Source organism: Bubalus bubalis, chromosome 9 (genome assembly GCF_019923935.1).
Source record: "Bubalus bubalis isolate 160015118507 breed Murrah chromosome 9, NDDB_SH_1, whole genome shotgun sequence".
Lineage (NCBI taxonomy): Eukaryota > Metazoa > Chordata > Mammalia > Artiodactyla > Bovidae > Bubalus > Bubalus bubalis.
In genome coordinates, this window is record NC_059165.1 from 72,177,143 (window position 1) to 72,190,234 (window position 13,092).

Genomic DNA, 13,092 nt, shown 5'->3' on the forward strand with positions numbered 1-13,092 from the left:
CAGAATGTTGGCCGCAAGCAGTGGGTGCCCCCTCCGCTTGTACCAAACCAGAGCACACACCTTTATTATCCTCAAAATGTAACAAACGGGGTAAGAAATCCCTCCCCCCCCACCCCCCCCACAGTCCAAGGGAAGCATTTAAAAAGCCCCGCAATCAGGCCAGGAGTCCGCGGGTGGGGCTCGGGACGCCGGGCGCCCTCTATACGGCTGTAGTCCTCCCGAACAAGGGGATGGAGACCGGCATGCGCCAAGCTCCGTGCTCCAGTGGCTCTCGGCTGCTGAGCTCTGAGTCGGTCCAGCTGGGGAAGACCCTGCGGCCGCGGTCCGCCTGCAGACAGAGCGCAGGGCAGGGCGGCGCGGGCCGTGGGGCACTGGGCAGGTGCAGAGCCGACGTGTAGCCCCGGTCCAAGAAGAGCGGCTTGTAGCTGGGTGGCGGCTGCTCCTGTTTCTCCGCGCTGTCGCGGCGGCTCAGAAAGGGCGTAACGATCTTGCGGTAGAGGCCGCGCGTGTCCGTGAGCACCTCGCTGTAGGGCGGCGGCGGCTCGGCCATCATCACCGCCTCTTCGTAGCACGGAGGCTTGGACATGTCCGATTCCGCTGTGGAGTGGGAAGTAATCCACGGGTGTGAGGCCAACTCAGCCTCCTGCAGAGGCCTCGGCCAGCCGCCAACCCCAGACTCAGCCCGCTCCCTCTTCCTAGGTTCGCTGGAGAGGCTGTCCCGCGGAAGCCCCGCGGGACAGCAGCGAGCCCTCCCCCTGCCGAGGCCTCGACCACCCTAGTGAGCCCGGCCTCCCCCTGGCGCACGCGGTACTTACCTTGGCGGGGGTAGCTCCAAGGCCGGGGCGGCACGGATAGGTGCGGCGGCGGCGGCGGCGGGTGCGGAAGCGCGTGGTGGTGTGCGTGCGAGTGCGCGTGTGGCTGCGCGGGCCCCTGGTGCAGCAGCGGGTGCACGTGCACGTGCTGGTGGGCGTGCGCCGGCGCTTCAAGACGGCCGCGGTGAGGGGGTGGCGGGGGCGCCAGGCCCGGGGGGCTCCCTGCCAGGCTGCCCTCAAGCTCAAGGGGCTCCAGCTCAAGGGCGCGCAGGTTCTGCTCACGCAGCCGCTCCTCCTGGCGCCGTTTGAGGCGGCGGCGCAGGAAGCTGCAAAAGCAGCAGAGTAGGACGATCAGACCCCAGATGAGCCAGAAACCGGCAAAGCACGTGAGGAACGTGTAGGTGCCCTGGGACATAACCATGGCGGCGGCGCGGGCGGCGGGTCCTCGGCTGCTTCACTGGACAATGGGTTCCTCGACGTGGCCCCGGGCCCGCGCCAAGCTCCCAGACGCCGCCAGCGTCACTCGAGGACCCGCGGCCGGGAGCTGCCCACAGCTGGGCTCAAGTCGTGCGCGCGCCGGCGGGGAGCAGCAGCAGCAGCAGCAGCAGCAGCGGCGCCCGTTCCTTCCCATGGCGCCGGCAGGCGCGCTGGCAGGCCTCACCCGGGACCGCGTGGAACCTGTAGGACAGACACAGGGCGCAGTGAAGGCGCGCTGCAGCCCCCGACGACTTCCCTGCCCGCGCGGGTGCCCTGCGCAATCCCGGGGAAGCCTCCTCTGCGGAACCCCCGCACTCCGCGGGGGCCCGGTGACGTCACCAGGGATGACGTCACGCCCGAGGTTTCCCCGGTAGGGCTTTCCCGTATCTGAGACCGGGCCGCCGCCGCCGCCGCCGCCGCCTCCCATCCGAGGTGATTCCAGGCCGGCCAGCAGGAGGCGCGCGAAGGCCAGGTTCGGCTTCAGTGTTCCTAAGAGATTGGCCATCCGCATCTCGCGGGTGCAGGGTACCCCAGCCCCGAAAGGGCTTCAGTCTAACCATAGGCAGACACCCAGGGCGCTGAAGGGGAGCCACTGCGCGGTTGCTTTGCGGCGGGGAAAAGGTGGTTCACCTCCTAGGCCCCACAAGCAACCCGCCGGGGCCCAGCTTCAGCCTGTGCATACGCACCTGGCAACGTCTGGCGTCCTAGACCTTGTTCGCGCTCCCAAACCTGGCTGCCCAGAGCTTGGAACATTCCGGCCCGCACCGCGGCCTCCTGGTTGTCTCAGCTCTTGTAGGGGACGATCAGGCGGACGGTTCTTAGTGGCTACTGCGTGCTACCAGCTCGTCTTTGTATGAGCCGAACATGCCGCCGAGCGTGGGCCGTTCCCTCTTTTCCTTTCCTCTAAGCGCCTCCGCTCGCTGAATCCCATCTCCGTCTCCGCTTCCCGAGCCTCCTACCCATGCGCAGCCGACTTGGCCCTGCCCTTCTAGCTCCAGGCCGCCATGTCCCTTCCCCCAATTCCTTTCCCTCTCTGCAGAGGGTAGGAAAACTAGCTCAAGTAATCGGTACCACCTGGGCCCACATCACTCCAGATGGGCACTTCCAGTTCCACCTCCTCTCCACAGCCAGGGTTGAGAGGGGAACCTTGCATTGTAAGAGGTATGTAGGAGGGGAGCCCTGACTTTGGAGGGACAGTGGCAGGCAACTGTTCACCACCCCCTCAGAACAGGAATGAGCTCTTCTTGAATGCCTCACATCCAAGGCGTTTCACATACAGTAACCTTTTGGGGTAATGAATTATTCCTGTTTTACAGATTTTACACAATTAGCAGCTGTGTGGATGGCAGGTGACGTTTCCATAATTTGAATCCAACCCTGGCCACAAAACCCTAGCCTGGGGTGTTAAGAGTGCTGCCTCCTGAGCTATTTTGTGGGTCTCTTTGGACTCCCCGCCCCCCATCCTCAGCATGCCCAGCCAAGGCACACATGTATTCAGCTCTGGGTGTCACAGTGGGCCTGAGCCCCAAGCTGAGGACCCCACATTAAACTTAGACTGGTCTGAGAGCAAGTGGGGGGGGGGGAGCCAGGCCGCCCAGTATACCCCACCCTTCTCCCCAGATGGCTCCTGTCTGACTCCATGGCTGCTTTGTGCCATGTGCCCCTTGGTGCCCATGCCAGTCCCTTTCTCCTGGGCCTCCATTCCAGAACAGATAACTGCAGGAACAATAGCTCCACCCGCCCCCTTCACAACCCCACCATGAGGCTGCCATGGCGACGCAGCCCAGATAAAAACACGATGCTGCCAGTCATTGGGGTTAATTAAATCTGTTCTCCTTTTCCTGAGCCCACAGGAATTTTCAGGAGTGCTCTGAGGAAGCTGGCACTAACTAGGTACCTCCTTGGCTTGCAGGGCAGGAACAGCTCTGGGTCACAGAAGCACTTCTGGGGCTGGAGGTGATGGAGTTTAGCTGAATTAGAAATACATGCCAAGGACTGTCTGCTGTGTGAAGCCTCATTTTAGACTCCTTCCATGCAGAATAATCTTATGTAATCAATACCACCTTCCTACTGTGGGGGTCATGCCCATCTGATGGATGAGACAGGCTTAGAAAAGGAAATGACTTGCCTGAGGTCACACCGCTAATAAGGGGAAGAGCTAGGATTTAGCCTGACTCTGAATCCAAAGTCTGTGTTGAAAACTCTCCCCTAAATGATGAGTGAGATGTAAATAAGTATGTGTGAACACTCAGTACAGGAGATTTGGTACCCGTGGAGGGACACTGGCCACGCTGGCCAGCCTATAGTCAAAATGCACCTTTCTGTACCTTCTCACCAAAACTTGGTAGTTCTGCTGACCAGCCCTCAGTTCAAGAGTGGGAAAAGGCTACAGGGTGAAAGAGAGGTGGAATGGCAGCTCTAGGGTTAATAAGGAACAAAGGACAGGGACTGCCCTGAGGGGTCTAGCTCAGCTCGTTGGGCATTAGGGGCACAGACAGGCCAAACCCAAGACCCGCTAGGTGCCACTGTCGCCTCTCTAGTCTATCAAATGGATATGACCCCCAGCGAGAAGGTGGTGCTGAAGATCATGTAAGACGTGATCATCACATATGATCATGTAAGATCATAGAAGAGGCATAGAACAAGGCCTGACATGCAGTAGACAGGCCTTGGAGGGTATTTTTACTTCTATTTAGCTAAATACCAGCCAAGTGACAGAACTATCGCTGAATTTTACAGACTTGGCCACTGTGGTTCTGAGAGAGAAAGTCTGTGTACAGTCTCAGCTGAGTTGGCCCTCTGACCTCACACTGACTCCAGTGCCCAGTGTGGAGGGGAGCAATGACAAATGCCTCTGGGGCTGCTGCTTCATCCTGGTGGTCCAGCAGGCCCAGATGGCAGGAATCCTGCCTGAGCTTCCCTCCTGGTCTAGAGGGAGTTGCTCAGTAACATCTCATCTAATTCACAGTAGGTGCCCACTATATAAATGTCAAGGGATTCATTCAGACTTTTCCAAGGGCTTTTCCTAAGCCAAGTTTCTCAAAGCCTTTCTTTATCCCTTCTTTATCCCTTCTTTCTTTATCCCTCTCCTTTATCCCTTCATGCCTCATGCATGCTCCTGGTGGGTCTGGGAAGCCCTTCAGATGCAGACCCTCTGCCTGTTGCTCACAGCAGCTCACCTTCTCCATCCCCTGCAGACACATGCCTGGTCCTTAGTAAATACCAACTCCGACTGTGTGCTGGGAACAGAGCCTTCAGCCAGGCTCATCCTTCAGTCTGCTGTTTTATGATTTGCTTTCTGTTTGTTTCCTCCTCATTCTCTTTACTTACCTTCTTGTGGGTTATTTAGACATTTTTCAGGATTCCATCTTGATTTCTTTGTGGAGTTTCTGAGTATATTGCGTTGTAGGGTTTTCTTAGGCCATACTCTCACTGGGAGCACGGCAGGGGGATGGGAGTGAGCCTGGGGGTGGGGGGGTGCCACATTGTGTCAGTTTCCTCATCAGTGCAGAAGAGTGAGCTAATCCAGGCAAAGGGCTTAGAGACACCCCAAAACATGAGCACTGCTGCCCACAGCTTCAGAGCTGAGGGTACAGAGGTGTGTGCCCCAGGGCTGGATGCCACAGTTTTCTCTCAGTCACCTTATAAACTACGGGAGCATTCTGCCCATTTGACAGATGAGAACACTTTGCTCAGACAGATTAATGGTCTCTGGGGCCTGGTACACTGCTGTGCGTACCTCCCGCACTGTTCCTCTGCATAAAGAATTCCAGCACCCTAACCTTAGACCCCAAAGATCTGCTGCTGGCTCTTTTATCTCCGCAAAGAGCCCTCCATTTACACCATCTGCCAAGTCCTGTTGTTTTTAACCCTCACTGTTGTGTGTCTTCATCTGTCCACTTCCTTTTGTCCCCCTGTCACTGCTGGCTTGGCCAAGCCACTGTTCTCTCTCACCTGGGCTTCCATTACCATCGCCACCACTTTCTCTGCACACGGCGCTCCTGCTTGGCCTGCCGTTCTCCACACTGCCTGTTTCCCCCAGGCCTTCTATGAACCCAGCTGCAACATGGCCGCACTGCTCTCGCCCCAGCACTTGCTCCTCAGCCTCTTGGTCTCACCTGTCACCGCCCTGGACGTGTCAGTGTCCAGCTCCCTCACGCCCCAGGGATGGCTGAGAAGCCCAGCGATGCTGATCACAGTGTTCTGTAGTCGCCTGGGTGCATCACAAGGGCTACATCTGTCTTCATCATCTGGCATATGGTAGCTCAAAAACCACTTGTTGAAGGAGTAACTGGAGGTGTTCAGTTACCTGTTTGGTCTTTTACCTGTCTGACAAGGAACATCTCAAGAGCTAGGTCTGCATCCAGTTCATTCCTGGGACATGTTGCCCATTCACCAAAACATCACTGATAACCAAACTATCACCAGCTCTCAGCCCTCACAGGGAGGTTTATAAACAAGCTGAGGATACATACATCTACATGAATAAATGGAAAAGTCTACGTGGAGATTAAGATGTGTACCAAGGGCTCTGAGTCACAAGGGGAAGCCCTGGACATGAGGCCAGAGCTGCTAGTCCTGTGAAGGAACAGGAATTCAGGCCAGGGGACAGAGGAGAGAGGGAGGAGAGTGTGGTGTATAGAATGAGGGTGGGGTAGGAAAGGTGACCACTCACCTGTCCTGCATGCCCTCCCTGCATATGCCAAGTCCCCTGCTAACCTCTTTATATTCACTGCCTCAGGCAGGAGGGTGCTCACTCAGTCGTGTCTGACTCTTTGCAACTCCATGGACTGCAGCCTCTGTCCATTGAACTTTCCTCTGTCCATAGAATTTTCCTGGCAAGAATACTAAAGTGGGTTGCCATTTCCTACTCCAGGGGGATCTTTCCTGGCCCAGGGATCAAATCTGAGTCTCCTGCATTGGCAGGCAGATTCTTTACCACTGTACCACCTTGGGAGATAAAGGTAGCGTGCGTGCATGCTAAGTCGCTTCAGTCCTGTCTGACTCTGTGTGACCCCATGGACTGTAGCCCGCCAGGCTCCACTGTCCATGGGATTTTCCAGGCAAGAATACTGGAGTCGGTTGCCATTTCCTTCTCCAAGGCAGGAGGGAGTTGCTGTCATCCCCACTTTACAGGCAGGAAGCTGGGGCCACTTCAGGCCCACGTAGCCTGTGGGCTTATGAAATCCAAGGAACTGTAGAACCTGGCAGGGAGGTCATTTCAGGGAAGCACTGGTGACATTTTTACACTCCTTTCACACCAAGACAAATGAACTGAAACCAGAAAGAAGTGACAGGAACCGTCCTAGCTGCCACCATTGGCCAGGCATGGAGCTGGCCAGAACCTTATTCCCAGCGAGGCCAAGGTACTGGCTTGACACCTTCACCTGCAGGCAGCATCTCTGTGATCCAACCTCAGCACCAGGCCAGGAACCCGGGGCTTGGGAAACTGCAAATGGGACAAGAGATGGGGGCCCTAGTGGGTTGGTCTCTTCTCAGATCTGCCCCTCCAAGGGAGGTGGCTACACCTTGGGGTAGGGGAGTAGAGGGAAAGCAGAGGGGATTATACCCTCCTTTGAGGGGCTACCTGGTGAACACACAGAGCACTGAGCAGGGAGCCCTGGGTTCAAATCCTCCTTCTGCCCAGCTGTGTAAACCCATCCCAGCTATTCCCATGCCTGAACTGAATTTTCTTCACCTATAAGACAGAAATGATGAGACCAGCCTGGCAGTGCCAAGGGAGGAGCAGAATTGATGTGGGATGTGAAAATACTTCAAGACCAGCATACACAGCTGCACTTGATATACGAAACTGCCAGCACCTTGCAGCCTTAAGAGGTTCAAATGTGTTAACTGGCCATGGTGCCACATCTACACAAGCCTGGAGGTAGTCCAGCAAAAACTGCCATCACCTTCCCATGCGTCAGAGGTCTCAGCCTTGTGACTTAGGCTGGACACTGTTCATGGACATGGTTTGTTGACCCATAATCATTTTTTAAAAAAATATTATGATTAGTTATCAACATTTAAAAACCAGGAGACTTTTACATAAATGTCTGGATTTCTGGTTCACCTTGAAAATTGGACAACTTGGTCATACCAAATCCACATTCTCACATGGTGACGTAGACTGCAGCTGACTGGTGCCCTAGTCCACCTGGGCCCTGGAGCCATTTGAGTTTCCAACTCCTGAGCTAGACTGAGCACCCACAGGGGCCAGCAGTGCATGGGCCTATTATTGGCTAAATTCCTTCTGCTACCACCAAGGTTACAAGCTGACCAGGCCGCAGAGCCCACAAACCAAGGAATGGAGCCTCAGGGATTTCCAGGGGACTGAGGTAGCCCTCACTGCTCAACTTCTAATAGAGAGAGGGAGGGAAGGAGGCAGCCCGGCAGTAGCTGGTCCTATAGAGCATCTGGAGGAGCCTGGCAGTTATTGGCTGCTATTGCCAGAAAAAGGAAAGGGGTACCAAGACCTAAAACATAGGGAATATCCTCACTGGAGGAATGTGAAAGAAGGTTAAGAGAGCCCTTCTAGAAGGCTCTACAGTTCTTTTCTGCCTGGGTCACAAGAGATGTATGAAGCAATACCACAGCAGAGAGGGGCCATACCAGCAGAGAAACAAACACTGGAAAACTAGCTCCACCACTTACTGGTTGCTCAGCCTTGGACAAGTCACTTCACTTCCCTGAGCCTTGGAGTCATCATCTTTAAAGTGGGGATCATAAACTTACCTTGCACAATGTTGTAAGGACTAAGGAGATCATGGATGCAGAGCGCTCAACACAGGTCTCCGACAAAGCAGGAACAGAATGAAAGGAGCCTGTGAGTAATTCCAAAGGCACTTCTGCCTGTGGGAGATTCAGGCCTGACTTAGGACACCACCCATCTAAGGGCATCTTTGCCTCAAATGCCTAGCTAATGGTCACCTGTGATACCCAGGACACCTCCCGGGATGGGAAAGGAGACCCCAGGGTGGTTGTGATCACTGGGATATTGGGTCCAAGGCCTGCGGTCGGGGCTGGCATCTGCTGAGTCAGTCCTGGAAGAGCTGGCAGGAGGGCCCTTTCTCTCCCCCAGCAAGCTGCCCACTGAGGGGAGATTGGGAGGGGAGCCAGAGGTCATTTCCTCTGACTCAGCAGCCATTCTGCCCTCAGAGGAGCTCCCCTGGAGGACAGGACATCTCCATGTGGCGCTGGCCTGCCTGCTGGCCAACCTGCATGCCACCCAGCACAGTCTGGGCTTTGTGCTCAGACAAGAAAGGGACACTTGTGATCCAGACAATGGGCTGGGTGCTCCCATTTGGCCTGGGCTTCAGCTTCCGTGGATCAGCTGTGTCCTTTGCTCCTGCCCACGCTGCTCCTACCCCTCGCTGGAGAATGTGGCTTGAGAAGAGGAGCAGAGAGACCCACCGTGGGCCCAAGCTACCGTTTGGCACATGCTCTGGCCATGAGGAGGAGGGAGGTGAGCATCTTTCCTCTACCCTGGTAGGGACCTTCGCCTCTGAAGCACCCAACTCGTGGCAGGCCATTTCGCTGGCGGTGGGTGCGGTAGGGTGGGGGGGATCGGGGAGGGGATGGGGGGTTGGTGTGGCGGGGTACGGACCCCGGACCCTTGCCTCCTCCTCCCATGGCAGCCCAGTGGCTGGGCCGCCCCCACGTTTGCTGCCACCCCAGGAGCCCTGCTGCGACGACTGTAGCCACGTGGGAGCCAGCTCGTGCCCACGGGGCCGATCGCCCCCCACCCCCACCCTCGACGGCTGTGGAGGCAGGCACATCCTGACAAGGCCAGAGGGGCGAAGTTCCCCCCGCCACCGCGAGAGGGAGAGTCCCCCTCTCCCTGCGCCCCTGGGATGCGGCCCCTCGTGAGGTGGGGGAGGGGGCGTCGCCGCCCTGCAGCCGCGTTGCCGGGGAGCGCAACCCCGTTGCTGTGGCAACCGTTTCCAAGCGAACCGGCGGCGGCTCGCGCCCCGCTCCTCGGCTCACTGGCGCCCTCCCTCTCCCCTCCCTCTCTCCCTCCCTCCGCTTTGGGCTGGGGGAGGGGCTGGCCGAGGCGGGGGTCCGAGGCGGCGACCCTGGGCCAGGGAGCGGAGCCGCCCGCGGGGAAGGGCTCAGCCCCGGGACCATCTTTTGCCCGCGCTCCAAACCCGATCGGCCCGCCGCCGCGGTACTCACGGGCCCAGGCATCCTCCTTGAGCTCGTCCTCCTGGCTCAGGGCGAGCAGCGCGGGCCCCGCGGATAGAGCCCCAGACCCGGGGGAGGCGGCGGCCCCAGGGAGCTGACTGTGGCAGCGAAGGCGGCTCCGAGCGCTGGGCTGGAGCCGCGGGGCGCGCGCACGGGCGCGTACACGGCGCGTACCGAGTCTGGCGTGCGCGCGCGCGGCAGCCAGCAGAGTGCCCCCACCCCCAGTCACTAGCTGCCGAGGAGGCTGTCCCCGGAGCGAAAGGCGGAGGACCTGAAACCCACCTGCCGCATCCGAGACTCAGCAGGAAGGGCACCAGGCTCACCCTGCACAGGGAATGCTGACACCACGCCACACAACTGGCAACAGGCTGTCCGGACCTGGCACACGCTGGCAGACTTCGTGCAGGCCGTCGTCCGCCGAACACACAGTATGCTGAGACAAGCAGCTGAGATGGAAAACCTTGACACACGCACAGCCACACACACACAGCTGAGATGGAGAACCCTCACACACACACACACACACACACAGCTCAACCCGGAGAGCACACACATGTCCTGGCCCCGGTCACATCTTGACAGGTACCGCACGCACCACACGCATTGGGCAGGAGTTGGAGCAGGCAGGCACCCCACTGAACCTCTAATTTACAAATATATGGTCCACTCCCAACTCACATCAGTCCTTCCAGTGAATCAAGCCTGAATATTCATTGGAAGGATTGATGCTGAAGCTGAAGCTCCAATACTTTGGCCACCTGATGTGAAGAGCCGACTCATTGGAAAAGACCCTGATGCTGGGAAAGATTGAAGGCAGAGCACGGGGACAACAGAGGACGAGAGCTTGATGGCATTACTGACTCAATGGATGTGAGTTTCAGCAAACTCAGGGAGATGATGAAGGACAAGGAAGCCTGGCGTGCTGCAGTCCACGGGGTCACAGAGTCAGACACGACTGAGCGACTGAACAACAACCCAACTCAGGGCCCTCCCCACTGTGTTCCCAGCACACATTACCACATGTCTAGTAAGAAGTAGCACATGGAGTACTTAGTGCTAGATCTGTACACCTGGCCTCCAGGGACTCTGTTCATCTTCAGGGAGCTCTAGTCAGGGCCTCCACTGCCTAGGCTGAGTCTGATCCTGACTGGCCCCCAGCCTCTTAATTGGGTTCTTTGTTTCCAGTCCAAATTCTCCTCCACACTTAGAGTGGTCTTCCAAAAAACATCCTCTACTCATGTTGGCCAGAACATTTTGGGTTGCAAGTGACAAAACCTCAAAAGCCTTGAGACCTGTTTGTGTAATGTAAATTTCCCTGCAACTGGAATGTCCAGGGGATTTTAAGCTATGGTCCCAATTGGTTCTGGGTGTTCTAGCAATGCAATGAGGCATTTATCTGTTCTCTCCACTCAGCTTTCTTCTGTTTGCATCATTTTCAGGTAAATCTGCCTCCATGTGGTGGTGAGGCTGACCCCACAGCTCTAGACACAAGCCATCCATCCCTAGAGGAACTGAGAACACTGGCTGTCCATCAGTAGTTCAGGCAACCCTCCAGGCTCCTTTTGGATTTGTTTTGGCCAAGTGTACAGAGGTGAACCAATCCAGGTACGGGCGAAGGGATATGTGTTCAGTGACCAGTATCCACTCCCTTTTCTTTGGGCACCCTTATTTCACTGTGGGACTCACCACACCCCCATCAGGTGCCGGTGATGTACAGTGGACAGATTCCCAGCCTGGCCATTTGGACTCCTTGAAGCTCAGTAGTGCAAAGACAAACACGGCTGTAACATCTTGCTTCTGGGGGTTGTGCTACCTGATGAGCTGCCTAAGTCCTGGTTCTCTCAGCTCCTCCATATCATTTTAACACGTTCTAAGTTAGCCATAGGACAGCTGTCACTTGCAACCAAAGATCCCTGACAGTGCCCCCTGGGTCACATGCTCTAAGTGTATGTGTATACTGTAAGTGCCAGCCTAGTCCCATCTGAACCACGAAGACTAAGGGGAGTTTGCCCAAAGGAAACATGGGGTGCTTTTGTACATGTTAGGCAGACACCCTAACACCACCACCTAAAATCCTTCAGGGCTGCCCCCATCTTCCAGATGAGACGCCACATCCTAGCACAGCTTTCAAAACCCAGTATGGCAGTCTCCTTGAACTTGGCTCCAGCCGTTGCCCCACTAGAGGCTCTAGATCACCCATCTGACTCCTTTTCCGGGAACATGATTCTGTATCCTGGAGGGTCCTAACTGGACAACTCTGTGACAAGGGGCCTCCTTCCTTGCTTTGTGTTGGCCCTCAGTCTCAGCCCTAGCCCCAGCAGTTCTAGAATCATCTCTGCTAAAGTGCTGATCACACTGGGTCCCACTGTTCCCCCATCTGCTTGCCTACCAGACTGAGTTCCAAGCTAGCAGGGGGCCTCATCTCCATCTGGGTTTCCAACAGAGCTGGATGGGGACATGAACTTGGGGAAGACTTGTTAGTAAGTGAATTCTGAAGTTTCCTCTGCCAAGGATCCACTGTGGTAAGAACTTTAAGGTGGGTTGAACCCTTGCCAAGAAGTTCCCTGGGTGCCTACCTAGCCTAAGGGGAGTCTGGTGGGAGGTTTGCATGCATGCATGCATGCTCAGTCGTGTCTGACTCTCTGCAACCCCTTGGACCATAGCACTCCAGGCTCCTCTGTCCATGGGATTTCCCAGGCAAGAATACTGGAGTGGGTTGCCATTCTCTTCTCCAGGGGATCTTCCTGACCCAGGGATCAAACCAGCATCTCCCGCATTGGCAGGCAGATTCCTTACCACTCGCATCATCATTCACCCTCACACACCTGCCCAGAGCTGGGCTGCGGCCTCTGTACACTAATACTTATCTACCCCGTCCTCAACCCCCACAACAGAATTTGCTGTGCCTCAGGCCCCTACCTCTCACCTCCAGTTTCCTAATCTTCAGTTGCTTCCTCTCAACGCTGCAATGGCCACTCACCAGCTGGAAGACCTAGGCAAAGCCCTCTCCCTACCCCACTCCCCTCAAATCAACAGAAGCAGCGGTGCACACTGCACATGCTCTCAAGAGCTGGGCTGCTGGTGACCCAAGGGCTCAGGAAGGTGACTATTTAAGTGAATTCTCATAGATGCTCTGTAAGGCAGTGGGAAATCACACCCATCTTTCCAGACAAGGGTAGGGTCTACGCAATGCAGCTTGACAAGTGGCCAGGCTGGGACTTGAACCCAGAGCTGTCCAACTGCAAAGCTCATGTGGCCTCTGTGGCACTGGGTACCTGGCCCAAAGGCCAGGAACAAACCATTATAGGTGGTTATAGCAGGGGCTGGAGTCATTGGGAGGCTACAGGAACAGGTTTGTGTAGTCTGGGACAGACTTGTGGTCAATAGGGTGTCACTCTTGTCTCTGCGCAGGTCTCCTTCTACGCCCAGCTCAACTGCTACCTTCAGAGAATTGATGCCCACATGGCTGGTCTGCACCTGCCTCTGCCATGACCTAACTTGCAGCATCACCAGTGTGCATTTCTGCCCAGCCACATTTCCTGGTTCAGAAGCAGAGCAGAGAAATGGCTCTAATACATGTGTACGGCCCTGGGCAAATCATGGAGGTGTCCAGACAAGA

The 13,092-nt window shown here is 56.4% G+C and overlaps 1 protein-coding gene and 1 long non-coding RNA gene across 5 annotated transcripts; one reads left to right on the forward strand and one right to left on the reverse strand.

Moving 5' to 3' along the window:
* Nucleotides 1–34: 34 nt before the first annotated feature.
* On the reverse strand, nucleotides 35–9,626 carry PRR7 (proline rich 7, synaptic). Of its 3 annotated transcripts, XM_044947760.1 has the most exons (4): nucleotides 9,465–9,626; nucleotides 8,025–8,141; nucleotides 816–1,490; nucleotides 35–597 (listed from the first exon to the last, which is right to left on the reverse strand). In XM_044947760.1, the coding sequence occupies exons 3-4, from the start codon at nucleotides 1,231–1,233 to the stop codon at nucleotides 200–202; spliced, it is 816 nt and encodes a 271-aa protein (XP_044803695.1). In that variant the 5' UTR covers nucleotides 1,234–1,490; nucleotides 8,025–8,141; nucleotides 9,465–9,626; the 3' UTR covers nucleotides 35–199. The 3 variants fall into 3 exon arrangements, with proteins under 3 accessions (XP_044803695.1, XP_044803694.1, XP_025148715.2); XM_044947759.1 differs by lacking the exon at nucleotides 8,025–8,141; XM_025292930.2 differs by lacking the exons at nucleotides 8,025–8,141; nucleotides 9,465–9,626 and adding an exon at nucleotides 1,976–2,804.
* On the forward strand, nucleotides 8,618–13,010 carry LOC102413071. 2 transcript variants are annotated; one of them, XR_006553414.1, is made up of 5 exons: nucleotides 8,618–8,754; nucleotides 8,967–9,159; nucleotides 10,913–11,078; nucleotides 11,866–12,009; nucleotides 12,885–13,010. It is a non-coding gene; the product is annotated as an uncharacterized LOC102413071 (long non-coding RNA). The 2 variants fall into 2 exon arrangements; XR_006553415.1 differs by having other exon boundaries at nucleotides 11,917–12,009.
* The last annotated feature ends 82 nt before the right edge of the window (nucleotides 13,011–13,092 follow it).

Bases quoted from the DNA above. Each gene is read 5' to 3' on its own strand.
- PRR7 (XM_044947759.1), bottom strand. From the start codon at position 1,233: ATGGTTATGTCCCAGGGCACCTACACGTTCCTCACGTGCTTTGCCGGT. The intron at 598-815 runs GTAAGTACCGCG...CCCACTCCACAG, and splicing joins TTGGAGCTACCCCCGCCAAG to CGGAATCGGACATGTCCAAG.